The sequence below is a fragment of the Microcebus murinus genome, chromosome 16 (assembly GCF_040939455.1).
Source record: "Microcebus murinus isolate Inina chromosome 16, M.murinus_Inina_mat1.0, whole genome shotgun sequence".
Lineage (NCBI taxonomy): Eukaryota > Metazoa > Chordata > Mammalia > Primates > Cheirogaleidae > Microcebus > Microcebus murinus.
In genome coordinates, this window is record NC_134119.1 from 16056431 (window position 1) to 16080784 (window position 24354).

General features: G+C 37.5%; 1 protein-coding gene across 1 annotated transcript in view; it reads right to left on the reverse strand.

Annotated features, from left to right (window-relative positions):
• MACROD2 (mono-ADP ribosylhydrolase 2) overlaps positions 1-24354 on the reverse strand; it is a 1812973-nt gene that overhangs the window by 77590 nt on the left and 1711029 nt on the right. The window contains 1 exon segment of the mRNA XM_076010917.1: positions 3520-3597. Coding sequence (XP_075867032.1) covers positions 3520-3597 — 78 coding nt within the window.

A 24354-nucleotide genomic window follows, 5' to 3' on the forward strand; every position in this document is an offset into this window, starting at 1 on the left:
CACGCGATTGTAGCTTGTAGTTTCTGACAAGACATTTGCTTCATTCTTATCTTTGTTCTTTTGTAAATAATTTGCCACTTCTCTGATCATTTTTGAGGCTTTTCTCTTTATTGCTGGTGTTGAGCAAGTTGATTATAAGCTTAGGTATAATTCTCTTTATGTTTCTTGTGCTTCAGGGTCATAAAACTCAGATATATGGATTGATAATTTCATCAAATTAGTAAAAAATTTTAGCCATTTTTACTTCAAATATTTTTTCTGTCTCTCCTTCCTATATTCACTGTCAGAGATTTCAACTCGTGTTGAAGCTGTGCTGGGGAGGACAAGAACAGCATTGAATCTACTGCCTGTTTTGCTCCACTACTGAGGCAAAAACATTCTGAGTGTTCAATGAATTTTTAGGTTTTCCAGTCTGGCTAGTGGGAACAGGTACTCCCATTTCCAGCCTTGTGTAAGCTCCAGGTATTATTCTCTCGGATCTTTTAGTGTTCTTGGGTCGTTTCCTCTCACGTGTAAACTGATCGGTACTCAGCCGAAGACTTGAGGGGTTTTTTAGAACATTCCTTTTGTGGAGCTCTTTCCTCTTCAGAACTCTGCCTTGCAAACTCTAGCTACCTTGGCCTCCTAGGACTCTCAGCTCTATCTTCTCAATTTGGGAAGTCCACTGGGCTCTGCCTGGGTTCTTCCTCTCTGCACCATGGCCTGGAAGCTCTCTCCAGGAAGTCAATCATAGGGCTCAGCATTGCCTGACTCTCAGGCATCACTGAGACTTACACCATTTCAACACTAATTGGTATGTTTACTTACCATGTTAGCAGAAAAACATTAGAACACTTTGATTTAATTTACCTCATCCTAATAAACGCTATTATTATGGTATATTTTAACATTATGTAGATCTTAACTCCCTCAAGGCATTATTATTATTGATTTATACCATCAATATTCATTTAGACTTATCTAGTTACCATTTACCTCGTTCTTAACTCTTTTCTTTATCTTTGACCTTCTATCTGGGATTAATATCTTTCTATAGAACAACAGAATTCTCTGGTGATGAACTTTTTTCTTTCTCTGGTGATGCCTTTTTTTTTTTTGTCCAAAATTTCCTTAATTAACCTTTACTTTCAAACCATAATTTTCCCCTGGGTTTAGAATTATTGATCCACAGCTATTTTGTTGTATTGTCTTTTTATTTCTATTACATCTACTGAAAAATTAGTTATCACTACAAGTGTTTAAAGATTGCTTTTTAGATGGTTTACCTTTGACTTTTAGCAGTTTTACTGTGAAGGGGCCTTGTTGTGGATTTATTTTTATTCATTCTTCTTGGAGTTCAAAGGCTTTTTGGAATATTTGGCTTCCTGTCCTTCATCAATGTAGGCCATTTTTCACCATAATTTCTACAAATACTGGTTCTGTCCGGTTCTTTTTGTCTTTGCTATCTGGGACAACAATTACTTATGATAGACTTTGTAATTAGATCCTCAATATCTTTTCTCTTTCCTTAGTGTTTGCCATCCCTTTTTCCCTACTGTTGTTATTTTGAATATATTCTAGTTCACAATTCTCTTTCACCTGTGTCTAATATGTTGTTAAACCATAAATCCATTCATTGAATTCTTAACTTCTAAGTATAGCATCTTTTACTTCTAGACTTTCTTTCCTTTAAATTTTTTGTTTTGAATTTCTAGTTCTCAGCTAAATTTTCAATCTTATCTTTATCCCATTGTATATACTCAGCATAATTATTTTATGTTTTGTATTTATAACTCTAATATTTTCAGCTCATGAGCTTACTTCTCTTCTCTGTTTTGTTATTGATGTCACCTTCTTTCCTCATTTTTTTCTGGATATTTTTTGTACTTGTGTGCTGGAGATTATATTTTGCAAATTACTTATATAAATATTTTGAAGCCTACGGCACTTCATTTTGCTTCCAGAAATATTTTACATTTATTTTCTTAGGTGCCTGCGGGGACTAGCAATCTGGGCTGGTCATAATTTAATTTAGAGATTGAAGTGATTCAAAATTGGGCATTGGTCTTTCAGGAGGCTGATCTGCTGGTTCATTTTTCCTGCTAGGCTACATATCTTTAGGGTTTCAACCTAAAACACAGGGGATTTATCAGGGTACCCTCCCTTTTTTAAAAATGGGACTCCAGATACTTTTTGGGGAATCAGCATATGCCATAAGATTAAAAATAGTTTCAAATTCTGTGCTCCCATATTGGAGATTCATCTTCTCTCAGAACTTAGCTTGCCAATTCTTCACTATCTTATTAGCTCACTGATACCTTTAAACAGCTTCTCTTTCTCTGTATATACTATATAATAATATGTAATATACAACATGGTATACAATATAAATATGTATAATATATAATATAAATATATATTTTTTGTCTAGGTGTCTTCAGTGAAAGAAATGTCCTAAATTATTTAGACTTCCATTATAGAAAAAGGTATCTCCTTAAACTTGCTCATTTTTAAACAACAAATACTATAGATTTCGAAGTTAAAAACACATTTAGGAACATATTTTGACACTAATTTTGAAATGTTATTTCAAAATTATTTTATTATTTCAACATTTCCATACATTCAATTAGTCTATTACCATATAGTCTTTTCCAACTATACCTTTCTCAGTCTTGAATTTTGCTTTCCTTTTTTATATTTAGTATTTTTGCTCAGGCCTTCTGTTAGTTTGTTAATAAAGGATACTTAAGTGGTATATTTTCTTAATCTTTGTGTTCCTGAGAAAGTATTACTCTTAACTTCATGAATGAATAATAACTTCACTAAATATAGAAACTATGTCTTTTAGAGCTCTGGAAATGTTATTCCATTTTCTTCTAGTGTTCAGAGTTGTGAAAGAAGGAGGCTAAGGCTAATCTGATTTTGGTGATTTTGCTTATTACCTGATTTTGACTTTCTTATATGCTTAAAAAGCCTTTCTTTACCACTTATCTTCAAATAGTCCATGAGGCTACAGGTGTCTGTTCTCACTTGAATTCCCATTATCTTTGCCTATAGCTATAATGTATACTCTCATGTATTGAACTGGGGAACTGGTTTGCATTAGTAAATTTTTTTTTTCTGTTATTTTCCAAAGATTGTTTCATTTCTATTTGTTCTATTGTCTCTTCTTGGTATTCGACGGATATGTAGATTTAATCTCTTGGACTTAATCTTAATATTCTCCAATGAGAATACTTATTCTAATTGTTATCACACATTCATTTCAGTAGCTGCAAACCCAGTGCTTATAGAATTCAGGCATGAAACAATAAACAGAATAAATCAAGCCAGGCTTTTACAAAAATGAGTGATGAGGATTGTGGAGATCAAAAGTCCCATCTAAAGAGGGCAGCTATCAATCTGCTGGTATTCATTGCTAATAAAATATTATCACAATTCTACTTTTGTTCTCAGAAAAACTCAAATCTGTTTTTTTTTTAAACATATATTCCCAAGCAGGGTGTGGGGAAACTAATAAAGGATTTTATAACTTACCATTGGAATGATCTTGGTCACATGCAGAATGATCTGTTACTTCATTGTCTTTTGCAATATTGTCATCCTTTACAGAATCTGGCAGCAAACAAGCAAAACCTGTAGTCAGCATTTTTAACTAGGAAATAGAGCAGCTTCCAAGGCTAACGACCGATTTATGTTTAATATTTTCATTAATAAATAAGCTTTTCTTATAGTACCGCATATCTCTGCACAAAGCGTACAAAGGTAGAGCAGTAGTTGGGACTTTTTGCAGCAGAGAAGAAAATAGAAGCAGTCTTTATGCATTAGAGAAAGTCTTAAAATTATAGGAAAGGATATGAAAGGAAGGCAAAATACAGAAGATTAAAGGAACATCTAATTTTAATGTTCTTAATGCTTTCATTACTATGGTGGTTCACATATGGGAGTCTTGAACTGTTGAAAAAGTCAGATATAGAGTCTTGAAATCCAGAGGTAATTAAGTTCATCTTCCTCAGGAACTGTACCAGTAGAGTAACAGCAACGAGGGAATGCAGACCTTCTGTTCTGTGCAATGTCATTTCCTCCCTTGCATAGCACATTCAAATGTGAAATCAGCATACATTCATCTTTTTTTATTATAGGATATACTTTACAGGAAGTAACATAGCTAAAAGGATTCTGTGACTATGGACTACTGCAAAGCTAGAAAAGGGCCAGCTTTGAATGTTTGAGGCCCCTCTGGAGGCTCTTTAAAAAAAGCATCAGATAAGAGCCTGTGACTGGACCAGCAGGAAGACAGAAAATAGGTCTTTCATTCATTTAAAAAAATATTTATTAAGAGCCAAGTATATGCCAGACACTGTTCTTGATGCTGGGAAGCCAATAGGAAACTAAATACCAAATCTCTGCCCTTGTGGAGTTTACATCTAGTAGATATTTTTTCATGTAGCTAAAAGGGAAGTGATCTGAAGATAATCTAAAAGGCATGAGCTAATTTTGTAAGCATGTGGTCAGGGAGAAAGCTGGGATGGTAGACCAACACTTCTGTTACTCACAAATGAGTTTTCTACTGAGTTTATATCTTTCAGTTGAGTTTTGACTCCCTAACAGAGCTGAATCAGATGAAATTCTAAAATACATCATTCTTTCTTTTTTTCCCTCTCCCTCCTCTTTCTCTCTCTCTCTCCCCCCTTTTGAAAACTGGGAGATAGCTTTAAACAATATGGTTTGGAATATTGTGAGAAAGTTTGTTTCTTGAACCTGCCACAAGCAGGATTTGATGGACAAGTGAGAAACCTGGGTAGTTAACATATGATTCAATTTTAATAACCAGTGAAGCAAGTATACACCCGAAGTATGTGGTTTTAATTAACTGCAAATAATTCCCCCAAGGCAAATGTTTAATTATCTGCATTGCTTCTTACTTCTTTCTGAGACTGACAATAAGTCTAAAAGTCCAAATTTGGAAGCAAAACTGAGCACAGACACATTTTCCAAACTGTTATCTCACTCATGTCAAATTGTTTTAAAGCAGCTCCCATTAAAATATGCCCTTTTAATTTTGGAGCTAAGATGTGGACTGCCAGAAAAAAATTCTTTGAATACTTTTTTCTACATCAACACTGAAAATAAACAATGACTGAAAAAGGTACTATCTGGATCAGGCTAAATTTTAAATTCAATAGTGTTTTAGTTTTACTTGTTTATAAAAAATGGTATTATTCCATACTTAGTCTTGTGCAATAGTCATTAAATTTTAGGATTATTCAAGATTTTGCATATAGTTAAAATTTATTCATTATGAAATTGAATAATAATTCATTATTCTTTCTAATTTACATAAAAATTATGCTTTTGTACTAAATATTACATAAGAAATATCTTTTAAAAGGTTATTTACATTGATTTTATAAGTTTATGTTCTAATGATTCACATAAGATGTGTGAAAGCATTTAAAGATTTAATCACTGGATAATACCTGTTTTGTCACTAAAATGTGTATCATTAGGAAATTGCCCCTTTCATTTCAATTGTCTTGGAGAGTTGCTTTAATAGTAAAGGCACCTTCTGTATAATCTTATTTCTCTATAATGCATTTCATGGAACCTAAGAATCATCAATTATTATTTGCACTATTACTTTGTATAACAAAAAATGCTGCCCATTGACTGCCTGCCTGCCTCTGGTCAGTCTCTCCCTGCACAGGTCTCCTGCGCTCTCTGTCCAGAGTGCGGAGCCCGCCTGGGCAGGGCTAAGCCTCCTGGGAGACTGCCCTTAGTGGCTATAAGGCAGAGAGTCTTTACGCCCACCACGCTCCAGTGTCTTGTGGCTGAGCCTTTGGCTCCAAAGTCTCTGTCCCCGACTTGGGGGCAGAGCTGAGATAGGAATTGTTCCCATTCCTACCGCTTATCTCCACCTGTGCAATTAAAGGGACAGAAGACGGGATTCCGTGGGATTGGCTACGGGCCTGCCGGCTTCAGGCCAGTCTCTATCTGCACAGGTCTTCTGCGTTCGGTGTCCAGACCCTGGAGTTTGCCTGGGCAGGGCCGAGACTAGTAGGAAGCAGCCTTTGGTGAATACAAGTCAGAGAGACGTTACGACCCACCCACTCTGGTGACTTGGGGCTGGGCCTTCAGTTCCAAAGTTTCTAGCCCCGCCTTGGGGGTGGAGCTGAGATAGGAACTGCTCCCGTTCCTGCCATCTATCTCCACCTGTGTAATTAAGGAGACAGAAGATGGGAGGCCGCCGGAATGGCCCGGAGACCAGCAGGAAGGGTAGGGTAACTGGCTGTTTCCCCTCCACTACATCTCGGACTGCTGGCTCCCCAGCGGGTAGAGAGACCTGCAGACACCACCCCAGCGACGGCTGCCGCCAGAGAGCAACTCCACCTACTGGCTCAGAAACTAAACAAGACGTGTGAATACCCAAACGAAAACCTAAAGGAAAAAAACAACAACTGAGCAAAATGGGAAGAAATCAGCAAAGAAACTCCAGAAATATGAAGAAACAAAGGGAAAACACACCCCCAAAGAGGAGCACCAGCCCCTTAGAAACAGACAACAACCAAAACCTGGCAACTGAAATGACAGAAGAGGAATTTTGAATGTGAATCATAAGAACACTCACCGACCTGCAACAACAACTCAATAACCAACACAAAGAAACCACAAAAAGCCTCCAGGATATGGAACAAAGGTTCACTAAAGAGATCAACACAGTGAAGAAAACTTTAACCGAAGTCCTGGAGATGAAGAATCAACTCAGGGAATTACAAAATACTGTGGAAAGTCTCAAGAACAGGGTAGATCAAACAGAAGAAAGAATCTCAGAGATTGAAGATAACACCTTCCAATTAAATAAATCAGTCACAGAGATAGAGCAGAGAAACAAGAGAAAAGAGCAAAGCCTACAAGAGCTGTGGGATTATGTGAAAAAACCTAACGTGAGGATCATAGGGTTAGCAGAAGGGGAAGAAGACAACACTGAAGGGCTGGACAAGCTTTTTGAAGATATAATAGAGGAAAATTTCCCAGGCCTTGCTCAAAATCTTGATATACAAGTTCAAGAAGCCCAGAGGACCCCTGGGAGATTCAATGCAAACAGGAAGACGTCACGCCATGCAGTCATCAGACTGACCAAAGTATCAACTAAAGAGGCCCTTCTAAGAGCTGTAAGAAGAAAGAAGCAAGTAACCTACAAGGGAAAGCCAATACAAATAACACCAGACTTCTCTAATGAGACTTTACAAGCAAGGAGAGACTGGGGCCCCACTCTTACTCTTCTGAAACAAAACAATGCCCAGCCTAGAATCTTATTACCTGCAAAACTAAGCTTCATATATGAAGGAGAAATAAAGACATTCCCAGACAAGCAAAGCCTCAGAGAATTCACCAAGACAAGACCAGCCCTACAAGAAGTACTCAAAACAGTGTTACACACGGAACACCCTAATAGAAACTCACGAATATTAAAAAAAAAAAAAAAAAAACCAACACCCAAAGATTAAAGGCCAGATATCTCTATGGATCAAGAGAGAAATCAAAGCAACAACATCCAACCCAACAGAATGATCAGTAATCTACCTTACCTATCAGTTCTCTCAATAAATGTGAATGGCTTAAACTCTCCACTCAAGAGACATAGGCTGGCTGAATGGATAAGAAAATACAGGCCAAGTCAATGCTGTCTTCAGGAAACACATCTAACCTGCAAGGATGCATATAGACTAAAAGTAAAAGGGTGGAGATCAGTATTCCAGGCAAGTGGAAGCCAGAAGAAGGCTGGCGTGGCAGTTCTAATTTCAGACGATTTAGTTTTTAAACCAACAAAAGTAGTGAAAGACAAAGAGGGTCATTATATAATGGTGAAGGGCGCAGTTCAACAAGAAGAGATAACAATTTTAAATATATATGCACCCAACTTAGGTGCACCCAGTTTCATAAAGCAAACCTCACTGGATCTAAGCAAATGGATTAATAGCAACTCCATAATCGCCGGAGATTTCAACACCCCACTGACGGCTCAAGACAGATCCTCCAAACAGAAAATTAATAAAGAAATAATGGACTTAAACAAAACTCTAGAACAATCGGGTCTGACTGACATTTACAGGACATTCTACCCCAAATCCACTGAATATACATTCTTCTCATCAGCTCACGGGACATTCTCTAAGATTGACCATATCCTAGGACACAAAGTAAACCTCAAGAAATTTAAAAAAATAGAAATCATACCATGTATCTTCTCAGATCACAGTGGAATAAAACTAGAAATCAACCCTAACAGAAACTCACCTTTCTACACAAGAACGTGGAAATTAAACAACCTCCTGCTAAATGATTACTTCATAAATGAAGAAATCAAGACAGAAATAAAAAAATTCGATGAAGAAAATGACAATGGAGAGACAAGTTATCAAGTCCTCTGGGACACAGCTAAAGCAGTTCTGAGAGGAAAGTTTATCTCCATAAATGCCTATAACCAAAAATCAAAAACATCACAAATAGACAATCTAATGAAACGACTCAAAGAGCTGGAAAAAGAAGAACAGACCAGCCCCAAACCCAGCAGAAGGAGTGAAATCAATAAGATCAAATCAGAACTAAATGAAATTGAAAACAGGGAAGCTATTCAGGAGATTAACAAACCAAAAAGTTGGTTCTTTGAAAAAATACACAAAATTGACACATCACTGGCTAAGCTAATGAAAAGCAGAAAAGAGAAATCTCTAATAAGCTCCATCAGAAACAAAAAAGGAGATATCACAACTGATCCCAAAGAGATACAAGATATAATTTATGAGTACTACAAAAATCTTTATTCACACAAACTGGAAAATGTGGAGGAAATGGACAAATTTCTAGAAACACACAGCCTCCCTAGGCTCAACCAGGAAGAAATAGATTCCCTGAACAGACCAATCTCAACAGCTGAAATAGAAGCAGCAATTCAAAATCTCCCTAAAAAGAAAAGTCCCGGTCCAGATGGCTTCACACCGGAATTTTACCACACTTACAAAGAAGAACTAGTACCTATCTTGCAGAAACTATTCCACAACATCGAGAAGAACGGAAACCTCCCCGACACCTTTTATGAAGAGAATATTACTCTGATACCAAAACCAGGAAAGAATCCAACAAAAAAAGAAAACTACAGACCAATATCCCTAATGAATATAGATGCAAAAATTTTCAAGAAAATCTTAGCTAACCAAATCCAGATGCTCATCAAAAAAATAATCCATCATGACCAAGTGGGCTTCATCCCAGGGATGCAGTGATGGTTCAACATATGTAAATCTATAAATGCAATTCACCACATAAACAGAAGCAAAAACAAAGACCACATGATTCTCTCAATAGATGCAGAAAAAGCTTTTGACAAAATTCAACACCCTTTCATGATACGAACACTTAAGAAAATAGGCATAGAAGGGACATACCTAAAAATGATACAAGCCATATATGACAGACCCATAGCCAACATCATACTGAATGGGGGAAAAACTGAAAGCATTCCCACTTAGAACTGGAACCAGACAAGGCTGCCCACTATCTCCACACTTCTATTCAATATAGTGTTGGAAGTCCTGGCTACAGCAATCAGACAGGAAAGTGGAATTAAAGGTATCCAAATAGGGGCAGAAGAGATCAAACTTTCACTGTTTGCTGATGATATGATATTATATTTAGAAAACCCCAAAGATTCAACCAGGAAACTCCTGGAACTGATAAATGAATTTAGCAAAGTCTCAGGATACAAAATCAATACATAGAAATCAGAGGCATTTGTATACGCCAACAACATACAAATCGAGAACCAAATTAAAGACTCAGTACCCTTCACAATAGCACAAAGAAATTAAAGTACCTAGGAATATATTTAACCAAGGAGGTAAAAGACCTCTACAGGGAGAACTATGAAACACTGAGGAAGGAAATAGCAGAGGATGTAAACAGATGGAAATCCATTCCCTGCTCGTGGATCAGCAGACTCAACATCATTAAAATGTCTATACTACCCAAACTGATCTACAGATTCAACACAATACCTATTAAAATCCCATCAGCATTCTTCACAGATATAGAAAAAATAGTTTTGCGCTTCGTATGGAACCAAAAAAGACCCCGAATATCAAGAGCAATTCTAGGCAACAAAAACAAAATGGGAGGCATTAATATGCCAGATATCAAACTATACTACAAAGCTGTTGTAATTAAAACAATCTGATATTGGCACAAAAATAGGATTATTGACCAGTGGAACAGATATGAGAATCCTGATATAAAACCATCCTCATATAGCCATCTAATATTTGACAAAGCAGACAAAAACATACACTGGGGAAAAGAATCCCTTTTCAATAAATGGTGCTGGGAAAACTGGATAGCCACTTGTAGAAGGCTAAAACAGGACCCACACCTTTCACCTCTCACAAAAATCAACTCACGCTGGATAACAGACTTAGACCTAAGATATGAAACCATTAGAATTCTAGAGGAAAAAGTTGGAAACACTCTCCTAGACATCGGCCTGGGCAAAGAGTTTATGAAGTCCCCAAAGGCAATCTCAGCAGCAACAAAAATAAATAAATGGGACATGATCAAACTACAAAGCTTCTGCACAGCCAAAGAAACAGTCATGACAGTAAACAGACAACCTACATAATGGGAGAAAATTTTTGCATCCTATGTATCCGATAAAGGGCTGATAACTAGAATATACTTAGAACTCACGAAAATCAGCAAGAAAAAATCAAATAACCCTATTAAAAAGTGGGCAAAGGACTTGAACAGAAACTTTTCTAAAGAAGACAGAAGAATGGCCAACAAACATATGAAAAAATGCTCATCATCTCTAATCATGAGGGAAATGCAAATCAAAACCACAATGAGATATCACTTAACTCCAGTGAGAATGGCCTTTATCAAAAAGTCTCCAAATAACAAATGCTGGCGTGGATGTGGAGGGAGAGGAACACTCCTACACTGCTGGTGGGACTGCAAACTAGTTCAACCTCTGTGGAAAGCAATATGGAGATACCTTAAAGCGATACAAGTGAATCTACCATTTGATCCAGCGATTCCATTGCTGGGCATCTACCCAAAAGATCCAATGACACTCTACAAGAAAGACACTTGCACTCGAATGTTTATAGCAGCACAATTCATAATTGCAAGGCTGTGGAAACAGCCCAAGTGCCCATCAATCCAAGAATGGATTAATAAAATGTGGTATATGTATACCATGGAGTACTATTCAGCTCTAAGAAACAACGGTGATATAGCACATCTTATATTTTCCTGGTTAGAGCTGGAACCCATACTTCTGAGTGAAGTATCCCAAGAATGGAAAAACAAGCACCACATATACTCACCAGCAAACTGGTATTAGCTGAGTAGCACCTAAGTGGACACATAGGTACTACAGTAACAGGGTATTGGGGAGGGGGGAGGGGAGAGGGGCCGGGTATATACATACATAATGAGTGACATGTGCACCATCTGTTGGATGGTCATGCTGGAGAATCAGACTTGTGGGGGGAGGGGAGAAAGGGCATTTATTGAAACCTTAAAATTTGTACCCTCATAATATGCCGAAATTAAAAAAAAAAGAAAAAATGCTGCCAGATGAACTATAACAATAAATTTTTCTAAGATGTGTTCTGATATTAGAAATAAAGTATATGCAATAATATGCATCTTAGAAATGGGCCCTTTTAGTGTAGTCTATGTGTATAAAAATATATATGTCTTTATATGATACAAGGATTTTATATCAATATGACCCATCACCAAACCCACAAGCTTGACTCCTTCTTATGTGTGACACCTTTCTCCAGAAATGGTTCTACCTCTACACATATCAATAAAAGTAAGAGGAAATGTGCTATATAAGCTCACGACAGCATTCATAAATAACCAGGTAACAGGTAGCTATGGAAGATTGCTTCCACTGAAGTTACTCTATTACTAGGGCCATCCGAATTTCCAGTTTCATAAACTTTAGCAAGGCTGGATTCAATCCTGTATGTTTTAAATTGTAAGTCCTGTTACATCATGCTTATTAGTTGTTTAAATTTGAAATAGTAGTGTAGTTTTTCTGCTTAGGGAGGTGAGGAAAGCTGCACTGTATGTGCATATGAAATCATTATTCATAATGACAGCGAAAATACATTTAGTTGTTATGGTCTCAATGTGTGTGTCCCCCCTTAAAATTCATATGCTGAAGTTCTAAGCCCCAAGGTGATAGCATTAGGAAGTGTGGGGCCTTTGGAAGGTGATTGGGTCATGAAAGTGGAGCCCTCATAATTGGGATTAGTGCCTTTTTAAAAAAGGGCCCCAGAGAACTCCATTGCCCTTTCTACCATGTGAGGATACAGCTAAAAGCACCATCTATGAACCAGAAAGTGGGCCCTCACCAGACACCAAAGCTGCTGGTGCCTTGATCTTGGACATTGAACGGCCTCCAGAACTGTGAGAAATAAATTTCTATTGTTTATAGGCCACTCAATTTATGGTGTTTTCTTTTACCAGCCTAAATGGACTATGACACCGGTGTGTGTGTGTGTATATATATATATATATGGTCACTAAAAGAGCTTGCTATTTCAATGTAAGTTCTATAAACTACCATGAAAATTGTAGCTGCATATTGGATTTGCATTTTATTCAATTCTAAAAATTATCATTTGGTAATGTTCAAAAAAAGTAAAACAGTTATTACCTAATTCTGAGATTCAGTCAATGTTATTTTAATAGCAGAGGACTGGAATTAAAATTATATTCAGATCCTGACTTTCAGAATCTTTAAGGTCGATGTCATATTTAAAGAATTTTTTCAAATGCAAATATTAAATATTCAAGCCAAAGGTCTATAGATAGATGTGCTTTTGAGATTAACAAGAATAAAAAAGAAACACTTTCATAAATTAAAAAGTGCATTTAGAAAGTTGAAAAAGGCTTTAAAGAAATATTTAAATAGATTATAATAAATTGAAAAACCCATAAAACAGAAATATCAAAAAAGTAGGTCACCTTTCATGCAGTTAATTACACGTATCCACACGGACTAGTACAGGTGTGGATTTAACCTGTGATGACAAAGATGAAACTATTGAATTTTTAATAAAAAATATTGAAATGTTAAATCACAATATGATCTCTAAGACATCTCCTTAGAACAAAAGTTCTTAACCCTAGTATATCCCTGATATTCTAGGAATCCGCAAATCCTTTTGAATAAAAGTTCTTAACCCTGAGAGATCTCTGGGTAAACTCTAGGGGTCTGCAAACATTTGCCAAAAAAAAAAAAAAAAAAAAAGAACATATATATTCATATATTTTTCTTTACAGGGGGAGATAGCTTCCATCATATTCTCATTAGGGATCCATGACCCCACCAAGGTTAAAAATAAGTATAAAAATCTATGTCTCAATGCCAGTGACACTGCCATTCTACAAGATTTTCCAGACTATTTTTAAGGAGTTAGCTGCTGAGCTTTGACGCATGAATTCATCAATGATGGCAAATCTTGAATTCTTAAGGAAGATTTGTCTTGAGGAAATAGCCAATAAATAGAGGGATGTGTTAAGTAAATGAAAAGGAAAGTACAGCTGGCAAAAACACTGTGCACCAAAATTGGAGGTGAATATAAAGTATAAAACTGAATGGGTGATTATCTTGGAAGATAGTTTTAAGCCGGGAGGTCTACAAAATGCATCTAGTAAGAGAGGTAGCCTCTGACTACTATCTGCGGTGGCGACAGGAGCTCACTTTGGTGTAAAAGTTCTAATGGGTCTGAACAAAAGATGTACACAAAGACCTACACATCAAATACTTTTCCTCTGTAATGTGTAAATATCTGCATACGAGTACCAGAGCTCCATGCAAAAGTTGCATAGAAATAAAATCACCTGGCTTTCCTTGGATTCTTATAAACTAATTTGATTATGTCAAGCAAAATATTTATCCTGGCCTGCTCATTAGAATCTCTGGTTTATTTTGTGAAGTAATTAGGACAAAATAATTTTTCTTCTATCTGAACAGTGTGCCTATCCACAAAAAATGAGCCTCTGCAGTCAATTATGGTCTGAGTAAAATTTTGTAGTGGCTATTCCTTTATATATGAAAAACATATCCTGCAATATATTCCCAGAGTATTCAGATGTTGATGATCTGAACAGTGCTTGGTCTCAGTGAGGCTAACTATACAAGGCTAAACTGTATCTACCTGAAAGAAAACCGGGCTCACAGACAGGACATTGTACTTGTTGTTGGGAGGCCCAACTGAGCTATAGTTGTTCCTTTGTCTTCATTACGTTCTCATTAACCCCCACTCAAAGATGGCCAATCATTTCCAGAGTTGTGGAGACCAGGTACAGGTTGCTATTCCTTCTCCAAAATGCTTGGGGCTAGAGTGCTATATTTTCAAATTAGGGAAATTCAACCTGTGCTAACAGTCTTTGAAGCATGGCTGAGAAAACTACCATCCTGTACAACTAACTTGGTTTCTATAAGAAACCAAATTTCAAACAGTAAGCTTGTATAAAATAGCTCATTCCTACATTGGAGGTGACATTCTTCTGCAAGTTGTTTTTGAAAATACCAGCAAAGGAGAAAATCGATCAGTATGATAGAATGAACACGAGCTCTAGGAATTTTGAACCAGAATTTGGAACTACAAGCTTTATCACTCCAGGGAAATCCATTCACCTTAAGGTGTTAAGCCAGATAATCTTTCCGAAATAGTTTACAAAGCTAAACTGCTGATTTGTTCAAATTATCTCTGTTTCCGACAACACTTCTCTGTAAATGTTTCTACTATTCCCCCATTATCCACCTACCTGAGTTGGAAAGTTCTCACTGAGATTTTTACTGTGTACTTATACAATAAGTATGCACCAATGCCCCACTGGCCGTCTTTAATTCAAGGACTCAAAAAAATCATCACAATGTAAAAAGGAACATCTGGATATGAAGCCGGGTTGGACCATGATGGAAAAAGAAATGCTTAATTACCCTTTCCATCAAGTTAATTTTTCCCCTTTGGCAATGTAAACAAAGGCAAATCTGCTCTTATTTTCAGCTGTCTGGGACTTGGCTGTTTCAGTACCCTTGCCCCCCATCCTTCTGATTTCTTTTCTGATCTTGCCTCCCTCTCTCTTGCTAAGACTTGCACTGCAGGATCTCCTGATATTTTATTTATTTATTTTTTAAAAAAAATCTGACTAGGCCACAGGCATGAAAAGTAGCTATGGTTCTAAATGTAAACAAGCTTGGAATTCTATCAAAAAGTTCATCTATAAATGTGGGAAAGTACAAGTGTTTCATGTATACTTTTTGACTTAATTTGATCTGATAAGGAAAGGTCCTTTTGGCAGTCCTACTGGGAGGATCTTCTCCTTAGGAAAAGGGATTTTGCAGCCTGAATGCTTAACAGAGTGACAGCATCAGGTCATGACGTCTCAGTTATAATATTTCATGGAGAAGTTGAAGCAGTAGACAGAATCTGTCTCCAGACTCATAAATGCTTCAAATTCTGGGCTCAGGTTGTTTTCAGCCAACACTTGGAGAGTATTGGCTGAGTGTTGCTGCTGAGATCCAAAGATCTCAAGGACTAAGTCTTCAAGGACTAAAAGTCATGAACCTACCATGTTGGATCAGAACTTAAATCTTTTTCCAAATGTAAAAGCACATGTTTGGAAACTGAGATAAGCATTTGGATCCTTTGTGGGAGTTATTAAATTGCTGTGAGCCTCAAAGACCTGGATGGCTATTTCTGAGTACTTATTTGTTCTCCACACCTGGAAGGATCCACAAACCCATCTAATTGAGAGAGAATGGAGGCAGAATGGTTTGTTATGTAGATCTACCACAAGCTATTTCACTATTGCTTTTATTATCACACATTCCACTTGAATCCAATTTTTGGCTATTCTAAAAAATTCTAAGTTGTTACAGTAGAGGTCTGAAAGCTGCATTCATTCTTCTCCTCTCTAATTCCTTCTCAGCTCATTTCTACCTCTGAGGTCCAGAGAGGATCCATCCCTCTAGAACTAGAGCAGCTAGAACAGAAACAGCCATGCCTGCTAAGCCTTGTAGCAGACAGTACTCCACTGTCTGCTACATCCCTTTGGACTCTCTCAAGTCCAGCAGATTGTTCCAGTAGATGAGCTGCTGTCTGAAACCCTGAGGGCATTGTTGCCCAGGATGGACCAGAAGTACCCAGGAGTTAATGCCCAACTCCTGACCCCAAAGGATTTGGGAAGTAAACATCCCAATTTCCTCACCCCTCAGGGAGACAGTTCTGTATGCACTTTGTACCCCTCTCAGAGGACTGGAGCCAGTTCCCTCAGCGCTACCCGTCTCATTAACACCCCCTTTGGCCATCTGCCTTTCTTGTCCCATATGCTCACATTTCACCTGTGCTTCCTGGGACCATCTCCCCAAACCCTTGTCTCTTTGCTTTTGGAGATCCCAAAGTAAAATAGACAAGATAGTCACTAATCTGTCTCCTACCATTTAGTAGCAAACTGAATGCTCACTCTGTTCTCCTGCCTTCTAGCCTGTGGCTCTCTCATACCATGCTGCCCTATTTGTTTGAATTTTTTAAAATTTCAGCATATTATGCAGATACAAATGTTTAGATTAGGTTACATATATTGCCTTTGCCCACCCATGTCAGAACTTCAAGCAGGTCCATCCCCCAGATGGTATGCACCACACCCCTCCCATCTGCCTGACACCTAATGAATGTTACTACTATATGTGCACTTAAGTGTTGATCAGTTAAAACCAATTTGATGGTAAGTACATATGGTGCTTATTTTCCCATTCTTGGGATACTTCATCCAATAAAAGGCTGATAACTAGAATCTATATAGAACTCAGGAAAATCATCAAGAAAAACCATGCTGCCTTTAATTAGAGAGTATTGGGGAAAGTTTCTTCTACCTAATCAAGGCAAGTTTGGGACAGATGTTACCATGTTTTGGACTGTGTCATCATAATAGCTGGATTGGTGAGTGATGGGCCCTGGGCACACACCTCTAGCTTGGCCAACAGACACTAATGTGGCCCAACATGAGAGCTCCAACCACCAGGAAAGAATATTAGCTTAGTCATGAAAGGAATTGGTCAACTCTTTGAGTGGATGACTGTTTAGAGAAGTTGTTGAGTATCTAGAAAACTGTTTGAACAGCTGTTGCCTCTTGGATGATCCAGTTCTTGGGGTTGATGAAGTGGTTTCCTCATTCCCTGATTCACCTACCAACTGAGGCAACCTCCATGGGTATCATTTTTGCATAACCTGGAAGAGTCTAACTCACTTTGTGGTTCTGGCAAGTTTACCATTGCTGTGTGCATGTACTTTAAATGCTTTCTAAAATGCTATCTACAAATACTATTTTAAGTTTGTTTTAGATCCACCTTTTAAAATGCTCACCATTTTAGTCATTTCAAAATGTACAGCCATCATGAAAGGTATGCACAAGCTGAGAGATTACTGAACCAAAGAACTTAGAGAAAGTCAAAGAGGAGAACAGCCTGGTCATGTGGAATAAAACAAATTCAGTAAATTTCATTTTCAAATATGACCCTGGTGGTAGAAAAAAATCAGGTGACATCTGGCATTATAGGAAATGGGGTGTATAGAGGATTTGTATGATGAGGATAATGTTTTGCCTCATGAACTGAGAAAAATGTGTTAAAACAAAATACTATAAAATGTTATTTTATGAGGACCTTGGGAAGTATACTAAGGATCAACTTGAAAGTGTTATTTTCAATTTAAAAGAGGATTTTATATTAATCTGCTATTATGTTTTAGAGTAGGTTTAACTATGAGTTCTATAAATCATCATAACAGGTTTTCCTAATGCAATGACTGACTGTACCTGGTAGTTTGCTTGGGTACCACAGACTGGGTGGCTTATGTAACAGACATCTATTCCTCACAGTTCTGGTGTCTGGACGTCCAAGATCATCTATTATAAGGGCCAATTCATTTCCTAATGAGGGCTCTCTTCCTGGTTTACAGACAGCCACCTTCTGGCTATATTCTTGCATGGCCTTTCTTCAGTGTTTGCATGTACTTTTTCTAAGGGCACTAATTCCATCATGAAGGCCCACACCCTCACAACTTCACCTTTCCTTAATTACTTCCCAAAGGCCACATCCAAATACCATCATGTTGGGGGGTAGGGCTTCAGTGTATGAATTTTGGAAGGTGGGCACAAATACTAAGTCTATAACACTGACATGCATTTGTGTACATGGCTATTTGGATGGTTTATTCCTTTTGAATGTTAGCTATTCAAGTCAGTATCCCCACTGCACATCAGAAGTAAGTCTCAAAATAGATTTAGAAATGGAATCTTCTCTACAAGGTTCCCTTTCTCCATCTCAGTTCTCTGGGATGTTTTCATTTGATCCTTATCCTCCATCAGGTAGTCAGTGTTTGTACAACATGGATAAATTAGTCAGGAAGGAATCTGGATCAATATTCAGAACACTTAATAACAGGCATTGGTGTTGGCCAATCAGAATGGACATGTTCACAGAAGTGGGGTGGGGTCCTGGAGCCCACCGGTGTACCAGGATGGCAGGGTGGTGGTGGGAAGGGTCACTTGCAAGGAGGGGACTTGCCAAACACTGTGTAAGTGTTTTGTTATTTTAAAAAATACTTGTAGCAGTACCAGCGTGTATTTGCAGAATATTCTGTTTATAGTAGAGAAATATATTAATAAATTTCTGAAAAAATAACAAGAGTAGTTTATTAACCAGCAGTCTCTGATATTCTAATATTGATAAAAAGAAAGAGAAGTAGCTTACTCTAAGAGTCTACAAGGTAAGAACTGAATAATTCTCAAACACATTTATGATCACCTATTTTGTGGTCCTTACCTGATAAAGCGCCATTGCAAATGGAATCAGCAGCAACCTTGGGTTAGTAATCCTTCTCTCTGGAACATCAGCATCATACCCCTGCCCCTTTGCTACACCTACATTACCCCACTCCTTCCTACCTCACTGGGGAGGAAAACTCATGTGCTTAGGCCGACTGCATTAGCGGTGGAGCTGATGGCCACTGTTGGGAGATGTAAGGGGACACCAGATAAGATCATCTGTTTCCCCACTGTCCCCTCACAGCTTCCAGGGGAGCACTTCCTTCCTTGGGGACTTGAAACTTCTAGTCCTTAAGAAGATCTTAAGAAGATCTTTTGGATCTTCTTAAAATGCAGAGCTCTTTGGAAGGATTCCATTTCAGGCTATTTAGGGTAATGACTTAATAACCAGTTGCTAAAGATTGGTTTGAAGCCAGCTACGGAGGAGGAGAGGATGGCACTGAGCAGAGACCAAGAAGGAGGGAAGGGTCTTAATTAGAGGAAATGAGAGAGCACCAAGTCTGCCAGTGTTGAACCTAGAGAAGTACTAAGTGGGATCTCTTTAAAGGGAAATTTCGATTTGTAATTTAGGAGGGGCAATTGTGAGAGAGAGGACTGCTGAATTAAAGTATATGTTATTTACATTACTGAACCTTTCTTAAAAAGTAGTGTTCATAATTTTTATAAAAGCTCGAATTCTTGTCATTGAATATAAACATACATAAAAGTGCAAATTCATGTGTGCAGCTTGATGGATTATCACAAATTGAACACTTCTGCATAACCAGGACCAGCTCAAGAAATAACACATGTCTAGCATCCTGGAAGTCTCCCTTTCAGCCCTCCCTCCAAAGATCACCCCAACTTCCAACACCATTTATCAGTTGTTCCTGTTGGGGGACCTGGCATAAATGGAATTACTTCTGTGTCTGGTTGCTTTTGCTCGATGTTACATTTGTGAAATTCATTCTTACTGTAGCAGGTGAAAGTGAATTTTAATTGCACTAAGAAGGCTGACCATATCAATCAGTAGATGCTATGGTAAATCTTATTTGAAGAGTGAGAATAGTTTTTTTTTTTCTTTTTATAAATAACAACCATACACTGCTCTCCCAGACTCTGCCCTCAACTTATTATTTCTTTACTACAGCTATTCTTAAATGTTAATATGCATAGGGATTGGGATCCCCTGAAGGGTTTTAGGGAGCGCACAGTCTGCTGGAGCCAACCCCAGAGTTTCATATTCCAAAGGGTGTCGGGTAGGGACTGAGAGTTTGCATGTCTAACAAATTCCTAGGTGACACCAAGGGGCTACTCAGGTCACTCGGTGAGAACTATTGCCTTAGCATATACTGAATGTGTTAAAGCCCATCTGTGTGCATTTTTCTGTATCTAAGTTACCTTGCATTTAAAATCAGATGTTTTGGGAAGTGTCTTCATATGGTCTGCTAGCAGATTTTCCACTGCAGGGTGGGCAGCATCTCACAGATGTGGAGGAAGGACACATAGCTCTATGCATGGCTAAATCTGTGAGTTTTATATCAATATTTCAGAGTATCTCTTCTTCACATTAGATACATTGGATTTAACTGATAAAAATCTGAAACTTTTGCAGTTCGGTATGCATCCTGGGTGGGGGCAGGGGGACCAACCCAAGAATCAAGAAATGATCAGTAATGAATGTGAGCCTATCAAATCCTGTAGGCAAGAACTCCTTGAGAAAAAAGCCTAAAGTCTAAAAGTAATGGACCATCCTTACAGTGTATTCTCTTCAAGTTAACTCTAGACACTGTCTAACACATTAGCCACCAGCCACATGTGGTCAGTGAGCACTTGGAATGAAGCCAATCTGAATGACGTGTGCTGTAAGTTCAAAACACGTGCTGGGTTTCACAGACTTAGCATGTGCGCATGCGCGCGCGCGCACACACACACACACACACACACACACACACACACAGAATGTAGGATATCTGATCAATACCTTACATTGACTATATTTTGTAATTATATTTTGTGATATGCTGGTTACATAGAATGTATAATCAAAACTATTTGCATCTGTTTTTTCATTTTTAGTGTGGCTTTTAAAAAACTTAAAATTACATATGTAGTTCTTATCTGTGGCTCACATTTATTTCTATTGGACAGTGCTGTTCCAGATAATTTAGTATTAGCTTAACTTATACCAATAATTAAAGGCATGTTTATTTGAAAGGAAAAATTATGAAGGTGGGAAATGATAGCTTGCCAAAGTATCCTCCATTAGAAATTAGAAAATCTCATTTGGCTTACAGAGAAGCATCTGCAAGTGATGATAGGAATGAGTGGGGAGAAGAGTCTAACTGGATATAATCAGAGAGGATGTTCGGAATGAATGAAAGGAATAAAGAGAATGGAGAATTTGTAACAACCACCCCACTAGAAAACCACTTTACCCCCAGACAATATGCAATGGTTGAACATTTGTACATTATGTTGATTTGATCCAAATTTCTTAGTCTGGTATTCAGAGTCCTCCATAATCAAGGTTCTACCTCAGTGACTAATTAATAAGTGGATGATGGATACATTATTTAATCTATTGGCTTAAGTGGGTTTAAAATTCCCAAGGTAGTTTATTTAAGTTTCCTAAAATAGGTCATCTGGTGTCCTACTTCCAAGCTGTCATGGATATTCTTCTTCCCAACTAGAATAGCTTCCGTAAACACATCTTTTGGATCTCAGCTCATATATTATACTGTATACCCACATTCCACAGATAACCCGCGTTTCATTGTAATCCTTTATCGACAGTTATCATGATCTGTCTGGCTTTCTTAGCTGCCTTACATCCTATTAACAGTTCCACTGTTGCCCTGTGCTTCACTTTTCTCATCTGTAAAGTGGAGGGTAATTGTATTTACATCATGGATGAGAGTAGAAGGAGTGACAACAAGCAAAGTTCTTGGACTAGAAACTGGTGTATAATAAGGGTTAGACAAATATTAGCTGCTAATATTATTATTGCTGATATTAGCTATGTAACACATGATTGTATATCTCATTTTTCCATCTAGACTGTAAAGGCCTTGAAAGGCAAGAACTATATTTTCTTTTCACATCCCACATTATTTTACAAAGAATTAAGACCCAATAAATACCTGGTGATGGCCATAACAAACATCAATATATTTTAATTGGTACCTTCTATAGGCCAGACCGTGTACTAATCACTAGGGATAAAATGATGGACAACACAGATATCGTCTCTGCCTTCATGAAACTTAAGTTGTAGTAGGGGGAGATAAGTTCAAGGAAAGTATGCAAATGAAAAAGTTTACATAACAGAGATATCAGTGGGTGTTAGGAAGTAAGAAATGGGGCTGAGATGGAGGTTTGGTGGAAGTGGGCTTTACCTAGAAAACTGACCAGAGAAGGCTGTGATGAGGCGGGAGTACATGAGAGGAGGGGAGTGAAGTGAGATGTGCATGTAACAGGTAACCGTCAGCTGTTTGCATGTCTTTTAGGGAAACATGATGGTCTTAAAGGAATTCAAGGACTGTGCTAAGATCTGTTTCCTTTGTCTGCTGAAGGCAGTAAGTATTAGGAGCTGCTACCTTTTACTTAGGAAATGAAATCATCCTAAAGTATAATATTAATGATGACCAATATATGGTTGACTGATTTATATTGAGTTCAATCATACACACTTCACCTTGGACTTATTAAAACCAGCTGTCTGTCTAACAACCTGAGATCAAATATACAAGAAGATATCTACCACTGGGAAAAACGATGAGGAAATTGATGAATTGGGGTTCTGTTTAAGCCTCTATTGTGACCTATTCTGATTTATTAGCTTATGTAAAGACCCTGCTGCTTCATGACAGGTGTCCTTATTGAGGCAACCATGTCCAATATGATTTTGGAATAAAGGAAATAAATAATGAAAACATATCAAAAATTATAGAGTGAGTTTGCTATAAAACAGAGCATGCAGAAATCAAAAACATTTAGTTCTAGGCATTACTGACTTTATAAAACAGCAGGCAACTAGAAACATACTATTTTCTTTGCAAAGAGAAATGTGTAAAAGTATTTACCACTCTCTTTCTTTCCTTTCTGGATTAGCTGAAACTCACAAAAGCCTTAACTTGTGTATGTTCTTGTGTGTATGTTTCTTTTTTTCTAAGAAGCTAAAGAGTTCACGTTTTAAGTTGACATATAATTGTACATATTTATAAATATTGATGTTTTAATAACATATAATGCATAGTGATCAGATTAGGGTAATTAGTGTATCCATCAACTCAAATATTTTTATCATTTCTTTGCTTTAGGAACTTTCAATATCCTCCTTCTAATTATTTGAAACTACATAATATGTTATTGTTATCTATAGAACATAGAACTTATTTCTCCTATCTAGGTATAATGTATCTTTTAACAAATCTTTCCCTATCACCCCTCTCCTTTACCTTTCTAAACCTCTGTTACACTTTTTACTTCTAGGAGATCAACTTCTTTTAGTTTCCACATATGACTGAGAACATACAGTGTTTAGCTTTCTGTTCTTGGCTTGTTTTACTTAACATAGTATCCTCTAGTTCCATCCATGTGGCCACAAATAATAGGATTTTCATTTTTTATGACTGAATAGTATTACCTTGTGTTTATATACTGCAAGTAGATTCATGCCATAAAGGGGGGAGGGATCTCAATAGAAATAGAAGTTTTTGTTTGTTTGTCTGTTTTTTCTTTCAAAGAGTTTCTTCTCAAGTCTATTCTCTAGCCTTCAATACTTGTGTGGCCCTGGGCAAGTTATCCAACCTAAGTCTTGGTTGCCTAATTCTCAAAATTGGGTAAATGACAATACTGTCCGTCTCTGGAAAATACTGGGCAGCTATTCAACCAACCTGTTTCCCTTCTCTTAGCCACAAAGGAAGGAGGAACTTGCAGGACTCAGAAAATCTCCCCTGGCAGCCAGGTGGGGCCATGTGACTTATGGGACTGAGTTCTGGCTGCTACAAAGTGAGCCAGTATGACATGTGCCACTTTCAAGCTCAGCCATAAAAAGCTTCAGTGCAAACATTTTCTTTCCTTCCTCCCCATTTGTCAAATGGATGTCAAACCTCAGGACAACTTTGGGGGCCACAGTTGAAAATGGGTTGGAAATCATGAGCTTCCCATTAGCTTGAGTCCCTGAGAGACTGCAACGTGACTTCTCACTGTGGGTTTCACATGCATGAGAAAATAAATTTCTCTTGTATATATCTGATGTTTGTGTTACAGCAGTTAGCATTACCTAAATCATACTCCACCTCAAAGAGTCATTGATCAAATTAAGTGAAATGCCATTTGGTCACTACAAAATATTCCTTTTTGATTGTTATTCAAATCCAACCAATTAGGATCTGTGCACAGAGCTCTTAGGTCACATTTCTTTACTAGTAGTATTTTCAAAATAAAAACAAATTAGCAAAGATGGAATGATATAGC